Source organism: Talpa europaea (assembly GCF_964194135.1).
Source record: "Talpa europaea genome assembly, chromosome: 10".
Lineage (NCBI taxonomy): Eukaryota > Metazoa > Chordata > Mammalia > Eulipotyphla > Talpidae > Talpa > Talpa europaea.
The window spans coordinates 100,680,924-100,701,240 of NC_140077.1; the positions used below are offsets into that span (position 1 = coordinate 100,680,924).

Sequence of the window (20,317 nt, forward strand, 5' to 3'; positions counted from 1 at the left end):
CTGGTAAAATTAAATTCAATATATATAAAACTTAATTATCTTTCTCAACTTCTCACTGGACCCCCCAAACTGCTCCTTTATTTATAAAACTTCTAATCTCTTAGACTCCCAAATGACAAAATTCAAACATCTTTCTTTTTCAAGCTTATCAATTCTTACATCTAAGAACCATGAGGTCCTACTTACTTTTCCTCTAAGTCTCCTATATTCCGATTGCTTCATATTTAGACAGTTTTCTTCAGGGCCTTTGCTGTGGCCTAACACAAGTCATCCCTGGCTGGGTATGGAACTCAGGCCATAGTGGTGATAGTGCTAAGACTTAACCCCTTTTCTCTGAATCAAAATAAAAGTACCTAAAAAATGTAACTATTGGGCATTTGTACCCATCAACCAAGAAGGGTAAACCATTTGGACTCCTGGGGACTTGCTCCAACAGTGAGATCCAAGGGTTTTACTATACTTCAATAAGAAAAAGCATGCTTGATTCATTAAGAATAAAGACAAGGTTTTATGTTATATTTATTTATTTTCCAGCTTGTACAAACTGGATGTAGAAGCATAAACATAGTACATTTCTACCATCTTCAACAAAAATATAACCAATATGTACAATTATTGTATTAAAAATACAAAAGGGATACAGACTCCACCAATGTCTTTCTAAAAGACATACAGGTACAAGTAGTATCAAAAGTATGAGGAAATCACCAGTTAATTGAACATTCTGCACTTGACATCACAGAGCGAACTGAGATTAGCAGTCCTATGTTCTACAATTACTTAATGCTTAGGTAACATTTGTGCAACTTGTAGAGCTAGATTTCTGTCTTTCTATATGCACATGAGGTCCATAGCCTATATAATAAAACTGGCAAATAATGCATATTACATGTAAAATTACAAATGCATAATTGACATTGTAATATATAAGCAAGTAGACAATTGCCATGATACAGAAGAGAATTATTAAATAAAGCACTGACATTGTTTGATACAGTGAAAAAACACTGCAATTCGACTTTTAAAATTTGAAGCTATTTACGTTTATCTACTGATCAATATGATCAGCTGAATTCAATGGAAAAAAATCCAAGACCAGCAGTTCCTCACATTTGAGTACTACTCGGATTGGCAGCCTTCACTTTTCCGGAGTCTGTGCAAAAACAACACAAAAATATAGAGTAGAGGGGTCATTTCAGTCATTATAGGGTTAATAGCAGCTGTGAGCAGGTGGTTGCTACACTTAGGCCTTCTCTATCTGCAGTGTCCATTAAGCCACTTACAGGTTAGTCTTTGGTGACTAACCCACTTTGCCAAGGCGAGCATATCTCACCAGGCTTTTGCTCTTTCATCACGTTAAAGGCTTGTTTTTTCCCTAATGCCAATTCAATTAAGGGAGGCTGTATTGAAAGAGCAGTGTAACAGCTGGCATTAGCTCCAATAACCCAAGCTGCTTTCACTGCAATGCTATCCAGTTATAAACATTTCTCTTAAAAAAAAAAAAAATCCTAGAACTAAATTAACAAAAATCAAAGACACATAACTTAAAAGGGGGTTTGCCATCCATTTTGATGGAGCAGAACACGCCCTCAAAAAAGACACTGCCCTGCACTCCGTAAGGCTCAGACACAGGACACGAGTCCTGCTTCCCTCCCCTGGCCATGTGCAAAGTTTTACAGAAGAACCTCACCCACTGGGGAAGGAGTGAATGAGTTGTCTTGGTAGCTAAGTAATTGGCTAACATTTCTTACTTTCGGGATAGGGCACTTCACAGGCGAGGCCAGAAGGACATGGGAAGACAGGGTCACTGGCCAGATCCAACCCTCTTCTTGGTGTGGCCACACCCTGTCCGGCATATTTGGTTTTTTGGAAACCCAGGCTGGCAACCCTACTTAAAGGTTCAAAATAATACTGTAATCATTAAATGGATATAATATTTACTCTCTGAACACAATATTTTAACTCATTTTTAAAAAAAAAAAAAAAGGACACTGTAAACAAGTGGACAAGCACTGTACTCAAAGGATTTCGTTGTTTTTCTTTGTCTTCCTCGATGGGTTTAAAGGCCCCAAGTAGTTCAATGGCTACCATTTCTCATTATTCCAATGAGACCAAGTGCTAGGACTGGATTGAAATCTAAAAGGAAGATTTTAAAAAATCCTTCCAGGCATTGAGAAGTGCAGCCAGAGTGAATCATCTTGTTGTGATGATCTTGGAATTTGGAATGATACTGTGTGATGTGGCAGGCAGCAACAGTGGGAGCTTGAAGATTGCTGCACTGTGCATTTCAAGCAACAAAGTCTGAAAAGTGCCAGGGCAATTTCTTCACAGTATTTCACATGCAAAGGGGAAAGGAAGAAGGGGAGAAGAAGCCCCATGCTGCTTTTAAGGCAGGGAAGGAGGCAAACTGGTCCACCATCCTCAGAATGTGAGTTCCAAGGCTCCAATGCTAGGGACATCTTCTTGTGCTCTCCTTTTAGGTGGCTAACTGTGGTTCCAGAAAAGCCTGTGCCTCAAACAGCAGATACTTGTTCATCTTCTGCAAACACAAGCAGGAAAGGAGAAAAAAAGAAAAAAAATCAATGAACAAGCAGGCATTTCTTCTGCTCAAGAATACATTCAATGATGTTCCAAAAAAATACCATAGCTATTTTGAGTATAGCTCACTCAAAATCCTTGTCTTTATTCTTATTAGTCATTACCAGAAAAGCTTTTTAAAAGTATCTATGATGCATATCTTTTAATGGATCTATATCCACAATATAAAAATACACATTGTATATTTACTGATTGGAAAGTTATAAAGCACTTTGTGACTTTATACAGAGATACACATATAAGTCTAGGATATATAACAAATATCCATAATGGTAATCTGCAAGTGGTAAGACTAAGTAATTTCCATTTACTGGTTTGCTCTCCTCTATACTTTTCTCTAATGATTATTTACATAATAAAATATATCAAATTCAAACAAGAAAGAGGGGTATGACCTCCCTCCTAATCCTCATTCCAGTCTGACCAGGCAGATTTGTAGAAGGCAAAAACTTATATAGAGAAATATATCATTTGGAACTCACTGAAAGTCTAAATGTTATATTTTCACAGAAAATTGAGGATTAGAAAGGTAGCTATATACACAATTTATTACAAATGACCCCTCTGATGTTTGGTAGTTCTTAAGCACTTTGAAAGTCAAAAGCTTTAACCCTAAATTTGGAACTCTCACTATAAAATGATCTGTGTAGCATGTGGCTCAAGACACAGCTGACCAGTGTTAAAACAGAAATACACATCTAACTTTATACACTTCTTAAGAATCATATACGTATATATACCATCCTCCTCGGTGGAAAACCCTTGAGACTGATAGGGGGCGAGGCGCGGGTCGCACTCATTGGGTTTGTGCCACTGCGGTTTGTTCACCGGCCTGCCGCTGGCTGGGTGTCCGTGGGGCTGCTGCACAGGTGAAGGCCCAGCTGTGTCAGCGGGTCGGGCGACCATCCGAGATCTCTGAAGTGCCACGTTGTAGTCTGGAGGTTTCCTAGCTGGATGTGAATGCCCTTCTGGAAAGTCAGTGATGGGGATTCCGATGTAGCCTGGAGGGGTAGGCGGGGGCTCTCGATACCTGCCCTCTTTTCGTGCTATAGTAAAAACAATGTACCAGCCATTAAAAACTTGCGGAGGGTATTTTCATGCCATAAATGTGTCTGTGTGTTATACGATAGAGGTGGGGGTTCTGGCAGACCAAGGAGTGGATGTTAACTAAAGCAAATATAACTGGAGAGAGATTACTAAGTAGACTAAGTTCCCTTTTAACTTTGAACAGACTATTTAAAAACTTGTCTTTATAAAACAGCAATAAGATCTACTTATTAATGATCTATTACTTATCCTAAACCTAACCCTTGGGGTTATCAGTAAGATTAAAGTAGAGTGAGAACATAAAGGTACTCAGTACTGCGTCTGGAACCTATTCATAGTGGCTGGTAAAAGTTCTCCCTCTCTCCTTACCCCAGGCACAGGGGAAGCTGTTCTTTCCTGGGCATTTATCAAGCAGAGAACCCATTCCATATTACTTGAACATCACTTTGGAAAACACTGTCTAAAATAAATTTGAAAAACTAGTACAGAAAACGATACAAATTTTAAAACTCAAACTATATGTAAGGTATTTTTCATAAAAGTATTCATTAATGACCTAGAACATGAAGTCTATAATGGCAAATGAAGTGATTCTTGGAAGTTTAAGGAATTTTTCCACTATTAGGAACTAAAGATCATTCTTTCCTTCACTATGAAAATTCTGAGTATTAATCTCAAAAGGATAATTTTTTTTAAATCTGACATACATCTCTGACAATTTACATGACAAAATAACTACAATTTCCCTACTAATCAAAGTAGTGCCTATAATAAATATATTCTAGTTTCTTGCTTTATATCCTATGATGTAGTCCTTCAATTATATAGACATTTAATATACCATAGAAAATATATCCTGATAAGATTGAGGGAACTAGAGACAATAGAGCAGCACCAGCAGCAAATCAACAGCATTTTTCATGTATAATTACTATCTAAATTCTAAGTGCATCCCACAGATTTCCTTTACAGTAATAATTACTGGAAGTTATTACCTTGCCCTATGTCATGGGGCCAATAAAATGGCAAAACAGGGATTCAAACCCTCATCTGCCTGTTTTTTAAGCACAAGCTCTTACTCATTACAGTATCTCTTAGCAGCCTCTCCCTAGTTCTACAGTGCAGAGAGAGTTTGTTTAACAGAGATAATTTGCCTACATATCAGTAGTTGGAACATTTAAAAATATACTAGGTGTAAAGTTTTATTTAAGGCAACAAAATAGAATAATAAAACATTGAAACAGTTCTAATTAAACAAAAGTTCTTCCTATAGAGCACAGGCATCATCTCATTTTCAGCTAAAAAGATCAAATATCCATAACATCCCACTGATCCCAAGAGCTAAGATGTATTGAATGTTTACTATGTTGGCATTTATACCCAGCCACAGAAGTAGGACTCTTCTTAATACTATTCTTTTCAAAATCTTGCCAGCACTGCTAATCTATATAGAAAAGGTGGGACAAAAAAATGAGGAAATAAAACTATAAACATAATTTTACTTTGGGAATAAATTAAAGTCACGATCCAGATGTGACAAAGTTCTCTGGTAAACTTACCAATAAGTCCTTTTGCAGTACTTGGTGTCACAGCTATGTGGGCAGGCATGGGGACAGGTTTGGTTTCTTCTGTAGGCACAGATGTTATGCTACTGCTTTCAGCTTCAATGGAAACATCTTTCCCACCCCTTCGCTTTATTGTGCCTGTGTCACCTTCTGAGTCCTCTCCCCAGTATCCTGTGGAAGAAGCCCAGCTTGCCCGGGATTGAGCTTGTTCAAGACTCTCTCTACTTTGATTTTGCCTGTTATACTTGGCGCTATGATCAGAAAACATCATTTGGTCCATATGGCTAGTTGAGGCCCATAAACCTGTAGGATCTCCTGAATAATCAAAGTGAGTGTGCCCAAATGGAAGTGTTTCCCAGCTTCTCTGGTGCTGGATGGTCTGTATGTTATCATGGGAACCGCTGGAGCATGATGTCCAGCTCCCACGGCCACTGTCAGCAGCATCAAGTGAAGCGCGGTCCCCCTGGTCTTGGGACAGTTCCTCTGTGCTTGGAGAGGAAATTACTGTAGCTGTAGCATATAAGCCTCGACTCTCAGACATGGGTGCATAGGACCTAAGTGGTCAAAAGAAATGAAAAAAACACACAAAATTGTTAATAAATCTGGGATAAAAGACCAAAACCCCTTTTTACTCTAGAAAAGTGGCTTTCTTCATCCCAGGAAGAGGGTAGAAGCACTACTGAATTGTATAGTGGTGGCTAGTTTTCGCATCTTGTCATAACCATAAAATCAACAAAACACAGGGAAAAGAAAAACTACAGTCAAGGAACATTTCCCTTACAGAGTTAAGTTTGGCTCAATATAATATGGTTATTTCAGGAAGGCTATTCAGGCAAAGGAATGGGGATACATTTTAAAGTCACCCCTTGTCTTCTGCACAGAATGAATGTGTTGCAATGAAGAGAAAACCTAACTTAAAAAGCAGTCTGCACAGCAAAAATGGTGTGGTACTTGATCTTTTGGATTGTCAGAAAAGTCATGATGTATTTTGTGTTTCGAGCAAAAATGTGTCATGACTTTGCCAACAACCCAACAGAAATGGAGAAACTCAAAGTTGGGGTTTACTTTTCACTGGAACACAGTTGCTCTGTGCTAAAGACACAAACTTCTTGAAGAAAGAAGATGGAAGTGTAATGCATGTGAACATTTAAGAAAAGGCACCTACCCTAAGCTGTACTGATCAGGTTCAATCATGGTCCGTCTTTCCATCCTGCCCACACCCAGGTTTGTTTCCACAATGCTGACAGAATGCCTCTGGCGCCGCTCATCATGCAGAGAGACTGGCACCGAATCAAATGAAGAATTGCTGACGATACTGGATCGTGAAGAAATTTCACTGTGACCAGAATCTGAAAAATTATCCACAGTACCACTGGGAGCCAAACTATAGCCTGCATGGGAGATACAACCATGTTAATTAGATACTGTCAGTTTATGACATAAATCTGAAGTCTACCAAACAGAAGCAAAAACAAGATGTAGGCCAAAGAATAATATCACTGAAGTGAGGAAAAAATCATTTTACTTCTGGAAACCAGATGACTGTGATAAGGTAAGTTTTTACTCAAATGAAGCTTAACTTGCTTAATGTCAGTTTAGAGAAAGGAAAAAAAAAAGTTATGAGTTGGGAAATGATGCAGAAATCATGGTACACTTCAGCTGTTCTTACTTAGCTCCTTTAAAAATATTACACTATTACTAGTCTACATAAAAGATAATTTTATGTTGGAGATCAGTTACTTATTTTTTTTTTCAAACTACATCAGTCTGTTTTCATCTCTTAATTTTTAAAATTTTATGGCATCAAATAATTGAAATATGGGATTTAATTACAATTTCAAGTGAATTTCAAAGAATAAGAAATAAGACATCATTGGATTGTTAATGTTGAAAAAAACAAAAGCTATTAAATACATTCCACAAAAGCCAAAGGTTTTGAAGGAACTAATGTTTAAGATCTATTTACTCCCTGAAGCATCTAAACAGATGTCCTTTTTTATACTGAAGGACTTTAGTTCTCCTTTATTGCTAAAAATAATTTTGAAAGCCAGAGGCTTATCTTGATATTTTTAGTGAAAAAATCCCAATCATTCTGAGGACTAATTTTTTTTAACATTAGATAATTTCAGTGCTACTTACCCTATAAATCTAGAGCACCTAAATGTTGTTTAATTTACTCCCAAAGTGGTAATTCCGCCATCCTTTCAGTAAATTGTTAATTCCTGATTTATTTTTTAAAGATTGCACAGGTCTTGATAAGGTTTAATGTGTTCATCTATGAAATGTCTTATGAACCACACTACAAGTTCTCACAGGCAAGCTCTACAAGGCTTCCCTGAACAGTCTATTTTAAAAAACAAAAACAAAAACTCTAGAAACAATTACTCAGATGGAGCACTTGACATTTGGAGGAATTCTCCTATTTTCCTTGACTAATGAAATATAATTCCTTTCTTTCCCACCCCATTTGTTTTTTTTTTTTTTTTTTGGTTCTATAAACCCCACCTATCCCATAGGTCCGTGGTGCATTGTTATTCTTGTTACTGTTCTCACTTCCAAGAGAAGAGGAGGAACTGTTTAAGTCCAGCTGCCCGGAGCCAAAAGATCTCAGCTGATTGCCACTGCCACCTAACAACAGGACGAGAAAAGAATTTAGATGTATCCATTTAACAAGGACAGTAGAGACTGATACCCACACAAAATGCACAGATGTCTGAAATAGCTAAAAAGCAAAACAAGGTATTTGTTTTATCAATGAAATCTAACAATTTATTAATCTTTTTGTCCTTCCTTTAGGAAAAACTGCCTTAGCCCTTGAGTACTGCCACACCCATTCAATTAAAGGGTAGAAGAAGGTAACCTGGAGAGTCATGCAGCAGAAAGTTAGTTTTTAAGGTAAGAAAAGTATCATAAGGAGAGTTTGATTGCCAAAAATTCCATCTCTTTAAAATAAGATAGCAACAAAAAGGTAATCAAGACCTGTGTAAATACAATGAAAAAATAAATCAGGAAGCTATTAGTTAGGCTTTTAAATCTCTCAACTCTAATGTTATATAATCAAATTTAGACAACTTTTAATATAAAAAGATTTCCACAGCTACAATAAAAAACCTTATATAATAACTATTTTCTGTAAGTACATTTAAAAATACCAAGGTTTTTCCAAATTTACAAATGATGGGAGAAAACCCATTGGGTATCAATCATTTTAAATGACACTATAATAATAAATTCCAGAGTTATATAGATTTCAGTTATAAAATAGAATATAATATTAGCAGTATAAAGGGGGGAAAAAAGTAATTTAGTTCTACCTTTTCGTGGAGAACTTTGTGGAGAAGTGGGAGGAGAAGAAAGCTGAGAAGATGCATTTGAGATTGTATCTTCTGCTTGCTTCTTGTGACGCTCCAAACTTCCTTCTTCAGATAAAGAAAGAATTTTCTTTAAAGCTTGTGGAGAGTTAATCCCTGTAAGAGAAAGAAAATATGTCTTTTAAAGATTGAAAAGAAACACAAAGTTTTAAGTTTTTAGTTAAGATTGACTATTACATTTCAACATATTTAAAATTCTAATGGTCTTTGTAAGTCTATAAACTTACTGCGAATAGCACCTACTGTGTAGGTACACAAGACACCTATAGTTTGGTTTCAGACTGCTATCTCCCAGAGTATGAGAAATAGCCTGCTTTTTGTATTTTACTTTAGATTTTGCCATCAAAGAAACTATGGAAGAAGTGATCCAGTGATCCAAAAGGTAGGATCAAACAGGATCAGAGTAGAAGAAAAAGAATCATATATATAATAAAGCTGATTTCCCCACAACCCTACACAGAAAGTTATTTTAATATGAATAACTTGTTTCTGAAAAATATCTGCAAATCCACTAATATTATAAGAAGGCATTCCATTACCTTATTTTGAATAACAAAGATATTTGGGAATGCATGATAACCTGAAACTACCTCAACTCATGCTAGTTTTAATGCTCTTAAATTTAACAGGGTCCATTAAAAAGGAGGCAGTGAAAATTAACAGCTTTAATTCATAAATTAACAGCTTTAATTCATTTCCTGGTATTTGAAAAGTGATTTTTTTAAAGATTGTATTGAAACATAAAATACTCTTACTTTTACTTCAGTTACATTTATAGACATTGTCATATATACAGGATACATGAAAAGACCAGCTATACTACAGGTATGTGAATGAATAGGCTTGATTTGGAAAAAATGTCCAACAGCACATACAGCAGCAGCATACATAGGGTCAAGAAGCCCTGTCTTTCGAACAATGCAGAGGAACATGAAGATGCTGGGAGCACGATATAAATATTTGAAGAAGAAATGTCAAGTAAAGCTATTTTTTCCCTTTTCTCCAAAACCCAGCTAATTGGCTATCTGCTGATCTGGAAGAATGAGCCAAAGATGAGTATATGAAAGATCTGAATTATATCACTCACTAGCTCAGAAAGCCAGGCTGTAATTGGGCAGGAATGATCATAAATACCAATATTTGATTTTACCTAAGTAAAGAGTTTATTTATTTATTTTTTTTAAAGATTTATTTATTCATACAAGCACTGGGTACACGGGAGGGTGAGAGAATTCACCAGAGCCAGAGTGGGGAGCAGAGCAGGCAGAAGGATCGAAGCACACTGCTGAGGGGAGCAGCGGGCACAGCAGGAGAAGTCTGTTGTGCCATGTGGGATCCTTGCCAGTGGCCGGGGATCGAACCGGTGCTGCAGAGGCTGCAGGCAGCTTCGCAGCCCAGCGCTCAACCGCTGCGCCACCAGAGTTTATTTTTCTTAACCGCCTTTTAACATTTCATTTAGTACATGGTTGTAACATTTACTAAAGGGACTATACTAGTAGATATATTACTTTTAATGGGAAAGATAAAGCAGGATTTGGCTCCTTAATATTCAGAAACTAATTGTACGTTCCCTCCAAGTTATAGAATCAGTAAGAATAAGAATTTGCCTCCAAACCATTTCTTTAAATCCCAGACATTCATTGATACTAAGGCAAAACTCATTTAAATAATGTAACTGGACAAAGATAATTCCGTACTTACTAAAAATCAGTTAAAAGCGTATTTCTTCTTCTATGACAAAAGGGCCCGATTAAATGAGATTCTCCATGGAAACAGTCCCTTCCTCTGGCAACTTTAACTTCCTGAACATTGTATTTCATTAACAAGTAACAGGGTGGGACTCAAATATAGTAGATGAAGTTATCAAAGATTAAGGATTTTTCCTAATCTGTAAAACAACAGTGAATAGCACCAAGTAAGCATCTGAACCTAATCACCTACCGAAAGGTGGGAGATCCTTTACGGGCACTTTCTTTCGTGAAGGATAAAGGGACACAGCTGGAACCTGCAGTCCTTGGTTGATTTTATGCGGTGGCTGTGGTTGCTGGGGCTGCGGCTGGGCTGGTGCTTTCTGTTGTGACCCTGCTGCCCTTGGAGCCACTGGGGAGGTCTCAGATTTGACAGGCTTTTTGTCCCCAGGATTCTTAGGCACTGATAATTGTTTGATTTGAAAATAGAACACGAAAATTAAGATAGCAGCAACATACAAGATAATGTATAACGTTTACCCTATTTCTATATAAATGGCTGAAATGGAAGGGGTATGCTAGTTCTATACTGTTAATTAGCCCATAAAATATTAAATAGCTCAGTGTTTACATGTATGCATAAGAAACACAATTATATGATAAAAGTACAATGGAAAAACTGTTAGGAATCATTTTCTAAAATGGTATACAAAATTCCCTGACACGTGAGCATAATTGCTAATTTAATGGTTATCAACTGGCATCTTTTTTTTACTATGAAATTCTCCAATAAAGTAGAATTTAAAAACAGTATAATAGTCAAAACAATATGGGCTGAGTCTATAATTCCATGGCAGATATAAGGCAAAGCAATTTAATAGGACAGTTAAATGCTGTATGTACAGTATCTTAAAGTTTAAAACAGCTCTGACATATGTATACTTCGCCATGTTACGCCAGAGGAAGTTCAGCATTGGGCAGTTCAAGCAACTTGCCTCGGAACAAACAGAATCTGAACTCAGACTCCAGAAGACAAGCTCTTCACCATGAAACAATGCTGCTATGAGTAAGTCTAATGACTTGAATCTTCAAGTCATCTAACATTTAAAATTCTATAGAAGGTCTCTTTAGACATACCCGCACAAAAGACCGAATTTCAGGTGCCCTAAATGGAAAATGCCTGTCTTACAGATGTAAATAAACAGAAAACTGCTCCCGTTTCAAGCCCGGCCAGATCCTTAAAGGCTGGGAATGTACACATTATGCTGAATTGTGGGTGTATCAAAATTACTGCTTGGCTTGACGTGGTAGCTGCTGAACCTGTTGTTGAGTACTACGCAAGCTGAGGTATAAAAGCAGCCAACATACCTGGCTCTGTGCTCCTCTGACCTGTGGGCCCCTCACAGGTTGCCCATCACTTTCAAAGTATCTTTCTGAGAAAACAAAGGATGCAAATGGGAGACACATGTGTTCCTTATATGTATAGCGGCTTGTGTCAGGATGAAATGAGTCTACAGTGTCATCCTTCCCCCACTAACCCAGTGGGACACAGGCCTAGCTGAGGGCATGCTGCATGGTATTCAGCAGCAGCATTCAAGGCAAAGGCTAGTGTGTCTCAGGGTGCCATCTCCCTCCTTCCACTATTTTGTCATTACTCAGATCACTGCACAGATCTACTCCAGGAAACAGAAGCACTTTCAGGAAAAACTCACATGTGTTGGTTGCTGGCTCACACTGCAGTGATAATGTTTGAAGACTCTCCTCATCCATTTCGAGCTCCAAATTGGACAGGTACTGCTTCACTTTTCGAGCCATTTGGGCATCTTCATAAAGCTTTTTGGCATTGAGAAAGGAACTACGACGTACCCGTTTTTTATGACCACCTGTCTGAGCAACATCTAGCACTGTTGCATTTGTACTACCCTGGCTGAGAGACCTGGAAGACGAAAAGGGAGATATGCAGCTCACTCTAGCATGGGTTACATTATCTACTTGAAACATGCCAAGGCCTCCATAAATATTGTGTTCAAAAGTCACATGACTCATTCTGGTGAGTAATATTACAAAGAAACATGGAATTTTTTTCTAGTTAAAAAACAACTCTACACACATTTGGTACATGTTCCCACTAGGAAATTCTACTTTTCACATCTATCAAACATTCAAAACAGTTGTCTCAAGAAGCCAGCAAATAATTATATAAAAGCTCATGCAAGAGTTCAGTCATAATCATGAAGGTTTACAATAAATTTACTTCTGAGTATTTTACATGTCTTCATATAAAATTAACTCCAGTGTTCAAATTTTCTTATTTCTTGCATTAAATGTAATGAGTTTTTTTAATATAGTCAATCTGTTAATAAAATGGTCATGCAATGTAAAAACTACATGTATAGAAACCAGCACATGAATTGTTAATTATTTTTAATAGGATTGGTTTATAGAATGAAAATAGTAGTTAGTTGAGCCACAAAAATTTTAAATACCTAGGGGCACCTTTTATGTTACATATATTTACTTTCCTAATAGTTGTGCAATAGTATTTAAATTGCACAATTTTTCTAATACCCTTTTTCTCCCCTCACCCCACTTTAAGCTGTTTTTCCATTTCAAGACACACAAAGTGAAGTAAAATCTTTCCGAAGGTTCAAAAGTATGCCTGGCCTACGGTCCCAGACAAACAGTCACTTCACAGCTCTCATGGACCATGACCTCAAAAGCAAAAGCCCCAACAGATTACACCTGAATTCAGTTTCCCAACTGAAGTTCTGCCAGAGCAAGAGGTTAAGAAAAAATGCAAAAATGCAAAGCATCAGAAAGTACAGCAGGTAAGAAAACAACACAATGAACAGAATAAGAACTGTGTGTGGGTATGCAAAGTCTCCATCACTTACCCCAAACTCCTCCATTTCTTCTTCCTGTAATTGAGAGCCATGGAGATTGAAGCATGGGTGTAGAAAGAGACAGAAAGATCACAAGCTCAGAAAGAAGGGACTAGACTTCTGGATAAGCAGTACTAGAAGGCCACAAACATTAAACTGCATAATCACCTCACGCACACAACTTTGCCAGGAATATTCTGCTGATTCAAAAGACAAATATACTTCAATTTTTTGTTCTAAAGAAGACTAACTCCTTTTCTCATTGGATTAATAATTTTTGATTACACTGACCGCTAAATCCAAATTGTGTGGCTATTGAGACAATGCTGTTTGGGTTATTTACATATTTTAGTTTTACTACCAATTAGGAGTTTTATCTCTACAAGTCAGTGTTCTGTAAAATAAGGAACAAATATTGTGCCTCATGTTAAATGAACAATGTCTGGTAGACAAGCTTTTTTGCTGACAGTCAAAAATTATATTTGGTATAGAATAAGACAATTATTCCATTTTAGGATTCAATGGAGATTGCTGGCATGATCTAATAAAATTCTGCCATGCTATAAAAATATTCAAATTTTTCTCTATTATTAGGTAACTCTGAACTCAATCTGCTCTAACCCCCACATGTGCCAAGGAAGAGGACATACTCACCGAGTCCTGAACATAAGGGCAGGGTCCATATTAACGGAAGCCATTCGGCCAACATGACGAATTTCTTTTGCAATCATCCTCAGCTTCTCAAAATTGACCAGCCCTTCAACTTTTGAGTCATTTCCTGAAATTGGCAAAGAAAAAATTACATTGCATTAATCTATGCTTCCACAAGTAAAAATAGAAATCCCCTACTTAATATATGTATTACCTTCATGGAGGAATGTGAGATCCTTCTTGATAACTGGGAATAGGGGGATGATGGGAGGTTGTAGGTTTTGACTATTGAGGACATTGCGATATTTTGCCATGTTTCTGGAAGGATCAAAGAGGTCTTGGAGATCTTGAAACAGCTTTTCATATTTATTGGGAAGTTTTTCCCAGGTGGTTCGCAGTCTTGCCACTGGTGCCAGGTTAAGGCCACTAAGAAGGAAAAAAAAGTGGTATAAAGTTAAATGACTTTTTTTAAAAATTTTTATTTATTTATTTATACAAGCACTGGGTACAGTCAGAAGCGCGGGAGGGTGAGAGAATTCACCAGAGCAAGAGCAGGGAGCAGAGCAGGCAGACTGACGAAGTACACTGCTGAGGGGAGCAGCGGGCGGCAGGAGAGGTCTGTGCGCCATGGGGGACCCTCGCCAGTGGCCAGGGATTGAACCGGCGCTGCAGAGGCTGCAGGCAGCTTTGAAGCCCAGCGCTCAACCACTGCGCTACTGGGTCGGCCCAAAATTAAATGCCTCTTAACAACTCTGTGCGTCTTACATACAGAGCAACTTACAGTAACAAAAGCCATAATAGTAATGAGAGGATGATCAAACTCCTTAGAGAAAATGACTAATTTAATCAACATCAATATTGTTTCAGTCATGAACTAATAAGCATTTAAAAGGGCTGAAGGAATTCCACATATACTGTATCTACTGATTCACTTGGGAGAAGTTCAAATAATTTGCCCCAAATCAGTAAACAAAAAAAATGGTGAAAAGAGGTTTTCTGGGCTCCAAATGAGCACACCAGAGATTTTAAAGTCTGTGGTTTCCTGGATTGACATATTTTTAATCTGCAATCTGAATTGACTCTTAAGACAAATTCATTCTTACCTGATGATTGCAAACATTGAGTTAAAATTCTTGCATTCCCTACAATGTAGTGCTATCTTGATGAAATGCTTAATGATCTTCATCCTTTTCAGCTGGTTTGTCTCTCGCAGAATTTCAGATGCTACCCAAAATGTTTCCTGGTTAATGACTTCTTCAAATTTTTTCAGGTTGGCACAGCTGGTTTTTGATTTGAGTTTAAATAAATCATCTATATATTCAGTAGGTTCTATATTGCGGAAGAGTTCAAAATTGCGCATAGAGAGTTGTGTGGCAACTTCAACAGTACTGAGCTGCAGTAGCGAAATTTGACTCTCTCTCAGCAACTCCTGAGCATCCTCATCTGAGCAAAGGGTTTCTGTTTCCATGTTGTTTTTCAAGTAGTATCTATGAGAAAATAAGCCCAAGTCTAAGCAACAGTCTCATGATGTTCCTTGAAAGAATGCTACTTTTTATACAGCAGTTGAGAGAACACTGAATCCAGTAATGGAGAATTCTTTTCAACTAAGAGAATGCAGCTGCTGCCTCCGTCAGCGAATCACAGAACCACCTACTCAGAAGTCATTGATGGAAACTATTACATGGAATTTCATTTGTACCAGTTTTAACTCCTTTTTGTCCTGTCCTCCCTGGTTTCTGTATTTTTTTTTTTTTTTGCTAAAAATGACAGAAAATACCTCTGCTTAAAACTTCAGTGGAAATAAGAAAACAGGCTCTAAGGAAAGAAGCAGGAGAGCTCAAATACAGGTCAACAGTTTTTGCAGAAAGAATCTGTGACTAACTAATGAGTCTAAGTTTATCTGTCCAAATACCTCAGAAATTTAAAAGCTATTCCTCTCAATTTGTTCCCAATAGAACAATACTACTACCAATTTTAACCTTTCAATATCTGATTCTCAGAAAAATCCTGCAAGCAGGGCAGGTAATATTTCTATTTGTCAGCTGAAACAGAGGCTCCCAAAGAATATTGACTAGTTAATACCGACTGCAGAAGAGAACTCAGGGCTCCTACTTTGTAAGAACTTGCTGGAAATAAAATATCAATGGCTGACCTGTGATTTTTAAAAATTATTTATAGTGTGAGCATACAACCATATATATGTATCCATGGGAATATTCAAGACTGACAATGGGCAGTATTAGCTCAACTCATTGTCATAGATATCTCCACTGAGCAAAAGGCACTACAGCAGTATTAGAAAATGTGTTTTTTAATGTACATATCCAAGGAAACAAGAGTACCAGTGCTTACTTAGATATTACATCAGGCTCATTCTGTCAGCCCAGTGTCTACAAGGGAAAAGTTACTGCTTGCACATGAGCAGACAGTAACAACACTCAGGTCACAGTGCCCTTATTTTGAACTAGAGATCTCTGTGACAGTCTGGTATGTGCATTTACTTTGATATAGCAATTCTTGGTAAATAGGAGAAAACTTTAAACTTTAAAACTTTAATGTGTGAGGGTACTTATAAAACACTTTGAAGTGTTCATCTCAGATTTGATAGGGGTCTGAAGAGGGTGTAAAGAAAGCAAATAGGATAAATGTTGTATACCTTCCACTCAGTTGTATTCTATCAGCAAGTTTGGAAAGCTGATCTGGAAGTCTTCTTTGTTTGATTACTCCCTCAGGTGTGACAGAGACCTCACAAAGTGAATATTGATCCGGGGTGGCAGTCACAGCAAACTCCCTGATAGCCTGAATGACCACTTCCTTGGCTGTGGTGTCCTTACTGATCATGATGTAGCGACTTTGCTGATCAGCCTTAAAAACTCTTAACACTTGATCTGGCAAGTCTGGGAGAAAGGAAAGGATTTTAATAAGTCATAATACAATTAAGCAAATATGAAAAAAACTTCTGTACCATCATTATCTTTTCTAAACTTTCACCTCTCCCTTACTCTTCTTCAAAAGTTCAGTGAGTCAACAGAGAATCTACTGTTAGATATGCTACGAGAATACATTTTCCCCTATAAATGATGGAATGACCTGCAGACATATTAGGACATAACAGCAGCACAACAGATTGTCAGGTTTTTTTTTTTTTTTATCAAAATCACATCTCTATTAAACTGAAGAGCCCACTACACTAACCTAATATGCCTTTTACTATATTTAATATGACCTGATACCTTCATTAAGTGTTGCACTTTCATTTTATGAAGGAGAAAACAAATTCAGGGAGATTAATTTGTCCATCACCATATCAAAATAAGATTTGGTTCCAACTGTCTGAGATTTAAGGTTCATTCTGACATTTAGCACATTATATAATCCATGCCAAAAAACACATACAGCACTACCATTATGTTAGAAGAACAAAGACTACAAGAAAACAAAATAAATATGGATGGGGCTTACCGGGTGTAGTACTGAAGTCTAAAATGCGATGATGGGACTGCAATAAATCAGGATTACTGGATGATAAAGTTCCACTGACAGGCAGTGCAGTTGGGATGTGCTTTGTCTGCCTTAGTCCTACTATGCTGTCATCCTGAGACTGACCAATCCCAATATCACTGAACAAAGTAGAAAAATTACCAATTTAAAAAGCTGTAACTCATCAATATGTAATAGACACAGTCCATAAGAAATTATATTTCAAAAAATATAAAAATACATTTGGCTGAAAAATTGCAAAACAGGCACTGTTTTAAGTGTATCCAACTCAACTTATTAAGTGTATTATAGTATATTTCTCTAAAAACCTGCCTAACTAGTTGAATTGTAACAAATATTAAGTTTCTTAGTACATATATTCGTAAAAGCTGTAGCTGCAATGAAAATAGATTTAAGAAAGTGCACACTTGAAAGAACGAATTTAGTTTCACTCAGTTAATGACTTCTGCAGTCAGAATGCTTAATTCTTTTGTAATCTAACCTTTTAAGAATTGAAGAAATTGAAGAAAATGAGTAGAGGGGGAAAAATTCACAATGTTCCAATTTCATTCTCCACTGTTTCAGAGAAATGAGATCATGACAGAGTCAAATGTAAAGAAACCCTCTCACAGACATTGCTCCTTAGTTACATACAGCATGAAGCAGCAGTGTACAATGTGACTTCAGTGTCAAAGAAGAGGCAATGCAAAGACAATGAATCACTTTTACTATTCTCTACTCAAAATTTCTAGTTATATAGTTAAATCCTTGGAGAAAAGAATGATTACTGATAGTGACAAATTTTCATTTTCATTTATAAAAGGTCTTGCTGTGGACAACTCTTAAAACATGATTTAAAGATATATAAACATTGCTAGATTTAAAGGGTCAATGGTTTCCATAACCAAACATCAAAATTAAACACACATGCACATACACAAAATATCAATAGATCATAAATGGTTTAGTTTATATAAATACTTTGAAAAAAGGAAAAAGAAAATTATACTACGGTTGGGATATAAACTGAGGTGTCAAAAATAAAATTAAGACATTTAGCATCAATTGAGTTTTTGGACATCAGAGCTTGACCATAAACACTATTTTTAATGACTGCTAAATTCTAGCAGTATTTTGGAGGGTGGGGAGATGGAACTCAGAAGTAAATTAGCAAAGACCAAAACTTAAAAGACCGAATTAAAGAGGATTTTAACATAAATTCCAAATTCTTGGGTGAGTCCATGATACAATTTAATTTCTCTTTAAGTAAGTACATATTGGCATAATGGTCTGTGAAACAGTAAAACATTCACATTATAGTGGAATTTTACTTTAACCACATAAACCAATTTTTACTCCCCCCCCAAAATTAGAGTAATCTATGACATGAGACAACTACTATGGGCTCAGGTCAAAGATAGAGCAAACTGGGCCACTGCTGGCGCAAATGGCTATAAATATTAGTATACCCCAGACATAACCCAAATGAGCTCCCTTCCTAAGAAATGTTTCTTGGCAACATTTTAACATGCAACATGATCTAACTCTACTCTTGCTTATATTTGTCATTTATAGCCATGGGGCTACTCTTGGATTGAAATTTTTTTTTTTGAAACTACTTTATATGTAAGATTTAAATGTCTTCCCTGAGCACATCCTCTTACTGTGCGACATCTCCCACTCTCTCATTGTTACTGACACTGGTTTTTGAACATTATTTAATAACTGGATGATTTATTTCCTTATTTATTTAGTTTTTAAATCATTATATCTTTTTTTTTTGACGATTTATTTATTTATGGCCTCCCTGATGGTGCAGCAGGTTGAGTGCCGCGCTATGAGCTATGAAGCTGTCCGCAGCCTCTGCAGTGCCGTTTCAATCCCCGCCGGTGAGAATCCCACATGGTGCAGCAGACCTCTCTTGTAGTACCCCTGCTCCCCTCAGCAGTGTATTTCTGTCATCTGCCTGTTCTGCTCCCTGCTCTGTCTCTGGTGAATCCTCTCACCCTCCTGCGCCTCTGGCCTGTACCCCAGCTCTTGTATAAAAATAAATAAAATCTTAAAAATTTTTTTTTTATTTATACAAGAACTGGGGTACAGGCCAGAGGCACAGGAGGGTTAGAGAATTTACCAGAGACACAGCAGGGAGCAGAACAGGCAGACGGAGTAGAACAGGCAGACGGACCAAAGACACTGCTGAGGGGAGCAATGGGCGAGACAGGAGAGGTCTGCCATGCCATGTGGGTTTCTCCCTGGAGGGCTGGGAATCGAACCCGCACTGCAGAGGCTGTGGATAGCTTCACAGTGCACGCTCAACCTGCTGCGCCACTGGGGAGGCCCTCTATTTCCTTTTTCTCTGGGTTCGTCAATCTCTTTCTCTACTTAACCACCAAATATGAATTCTACACTCCTCTGCTTCATCCTTTTAGCCCCCTTCATTTGCATCACCCTACTACCTCTATGCTTGCCAGTTTGCCATACTGATAATGTATGAGAGCAAGAGGGAAAACACTCATGAACAGTGTATCTACAGCGGTATCTGACTGACTAGTGAACTTATAAAAAAAAAATCTTTTGAACACATGCTGATTTCTAGGAGAAAAAAGTTTAAGTAGTAACTAGTATTAAAGCTATTGCACATATAATAAATACTGAGCCTTCTTTTAAATGATTATTTCAGTTGCCTTATGTATATAAATTATTACAAACTGTTTTATTAATAAATGTCACAGGTTTCTGAAATACAAATTATATAATAGGTTCCCTCAGTATTTGAAAAGGAACAGATCTAATTATTATCTCTTTTTTTATTTCTCTGGCTTTAAAATCTAACTAAACACACACAGAACAAAATTATATATACTATTCTCATACTGTGTCCTTGCCAACATCCTGTACTGTGGATTATATCCCAGTTCTTACATGTCACATTTCTATTAATATTTGCTTGGGTCATGCTGGCTTTTGATTTTATTTTTAAGGTTCATATTTAAGTCATGGTCAAATATGATTCTAAGATCTTTTTGTTATTGTGC

General features: G+C 37.1%; 1 protein-coding gene across 6 annotated transcripts in view; it reads right to left on the reverse strand.

Annotated features, from left to right (window-relative positions):
• Window positions 1–2,513: 2,513 nt before the first annotated feature.
• Window positions 2,514–20,317, reverse strand: part of RAPGEF2 (Rap guanine nucleotide exchange factor 2) — a gene marked incomplete at both ends in the record, with an annotated part of 193,591 nt that continues 175,787 nt past the window's right edge. For 3 of the 6 annotated variants that reach the window (XM_084245830.1, XM_084245834.1, XM_084245833.1), the window contains 13 exons: window positions 2,514–2,539; window positions 3,339–3,644; window positions 5,205–5,764; window positions 6,376–6,601; window positions 8,525–8,677; window positions 10,523–10,732; window positions 11,982–12,205; window positions 13,164–13,187; window positions 13,806–13,929; window positions 14,017–14,228; window positions 14,906–15,289; window positions 16,459–16,699; window positions 17,265–17,422. In XM_084245830.1, the coding sequence (XP_084101956.1) occupies window positions 2,514–2,539; window positions 3,339–3,644; window positions 5,205–5,764; window positions 6,376–6,601; window positions 8,525–8,677; window positions 10,523–10,732; window positions 11,982–12,205; window positions 13,164–13,187; window positions 13,806–13,929; window positions 14,017–14,228; window positions 14,906–15,289; window positions 16,459–16,699; window positions 17,265–17,422 (2,848 nt within the window). Of the gene's footprint in view, window positions 2,540–3,338; window positions 3,645–5,204; window positions 5,765–6,375; window positions 6,602–7,715; window positions 7,839–8,524; window positions 8,678–10,522; window positions 10,733–11,981; window positions 12,206–13,163; window positions 13,188–13,805; window positions 13,930–14,016; window positions 14,229–14,905; window positions 15,290–16,458; window positions 16,700–17,264; window positions 17,423–20,317 lie in introns of all 6 variants that reach the window. The other 3 variants (XM_084245829.1, XM_084245832.1, XM_084245831.1) reach the window with 2 other exon arrangements.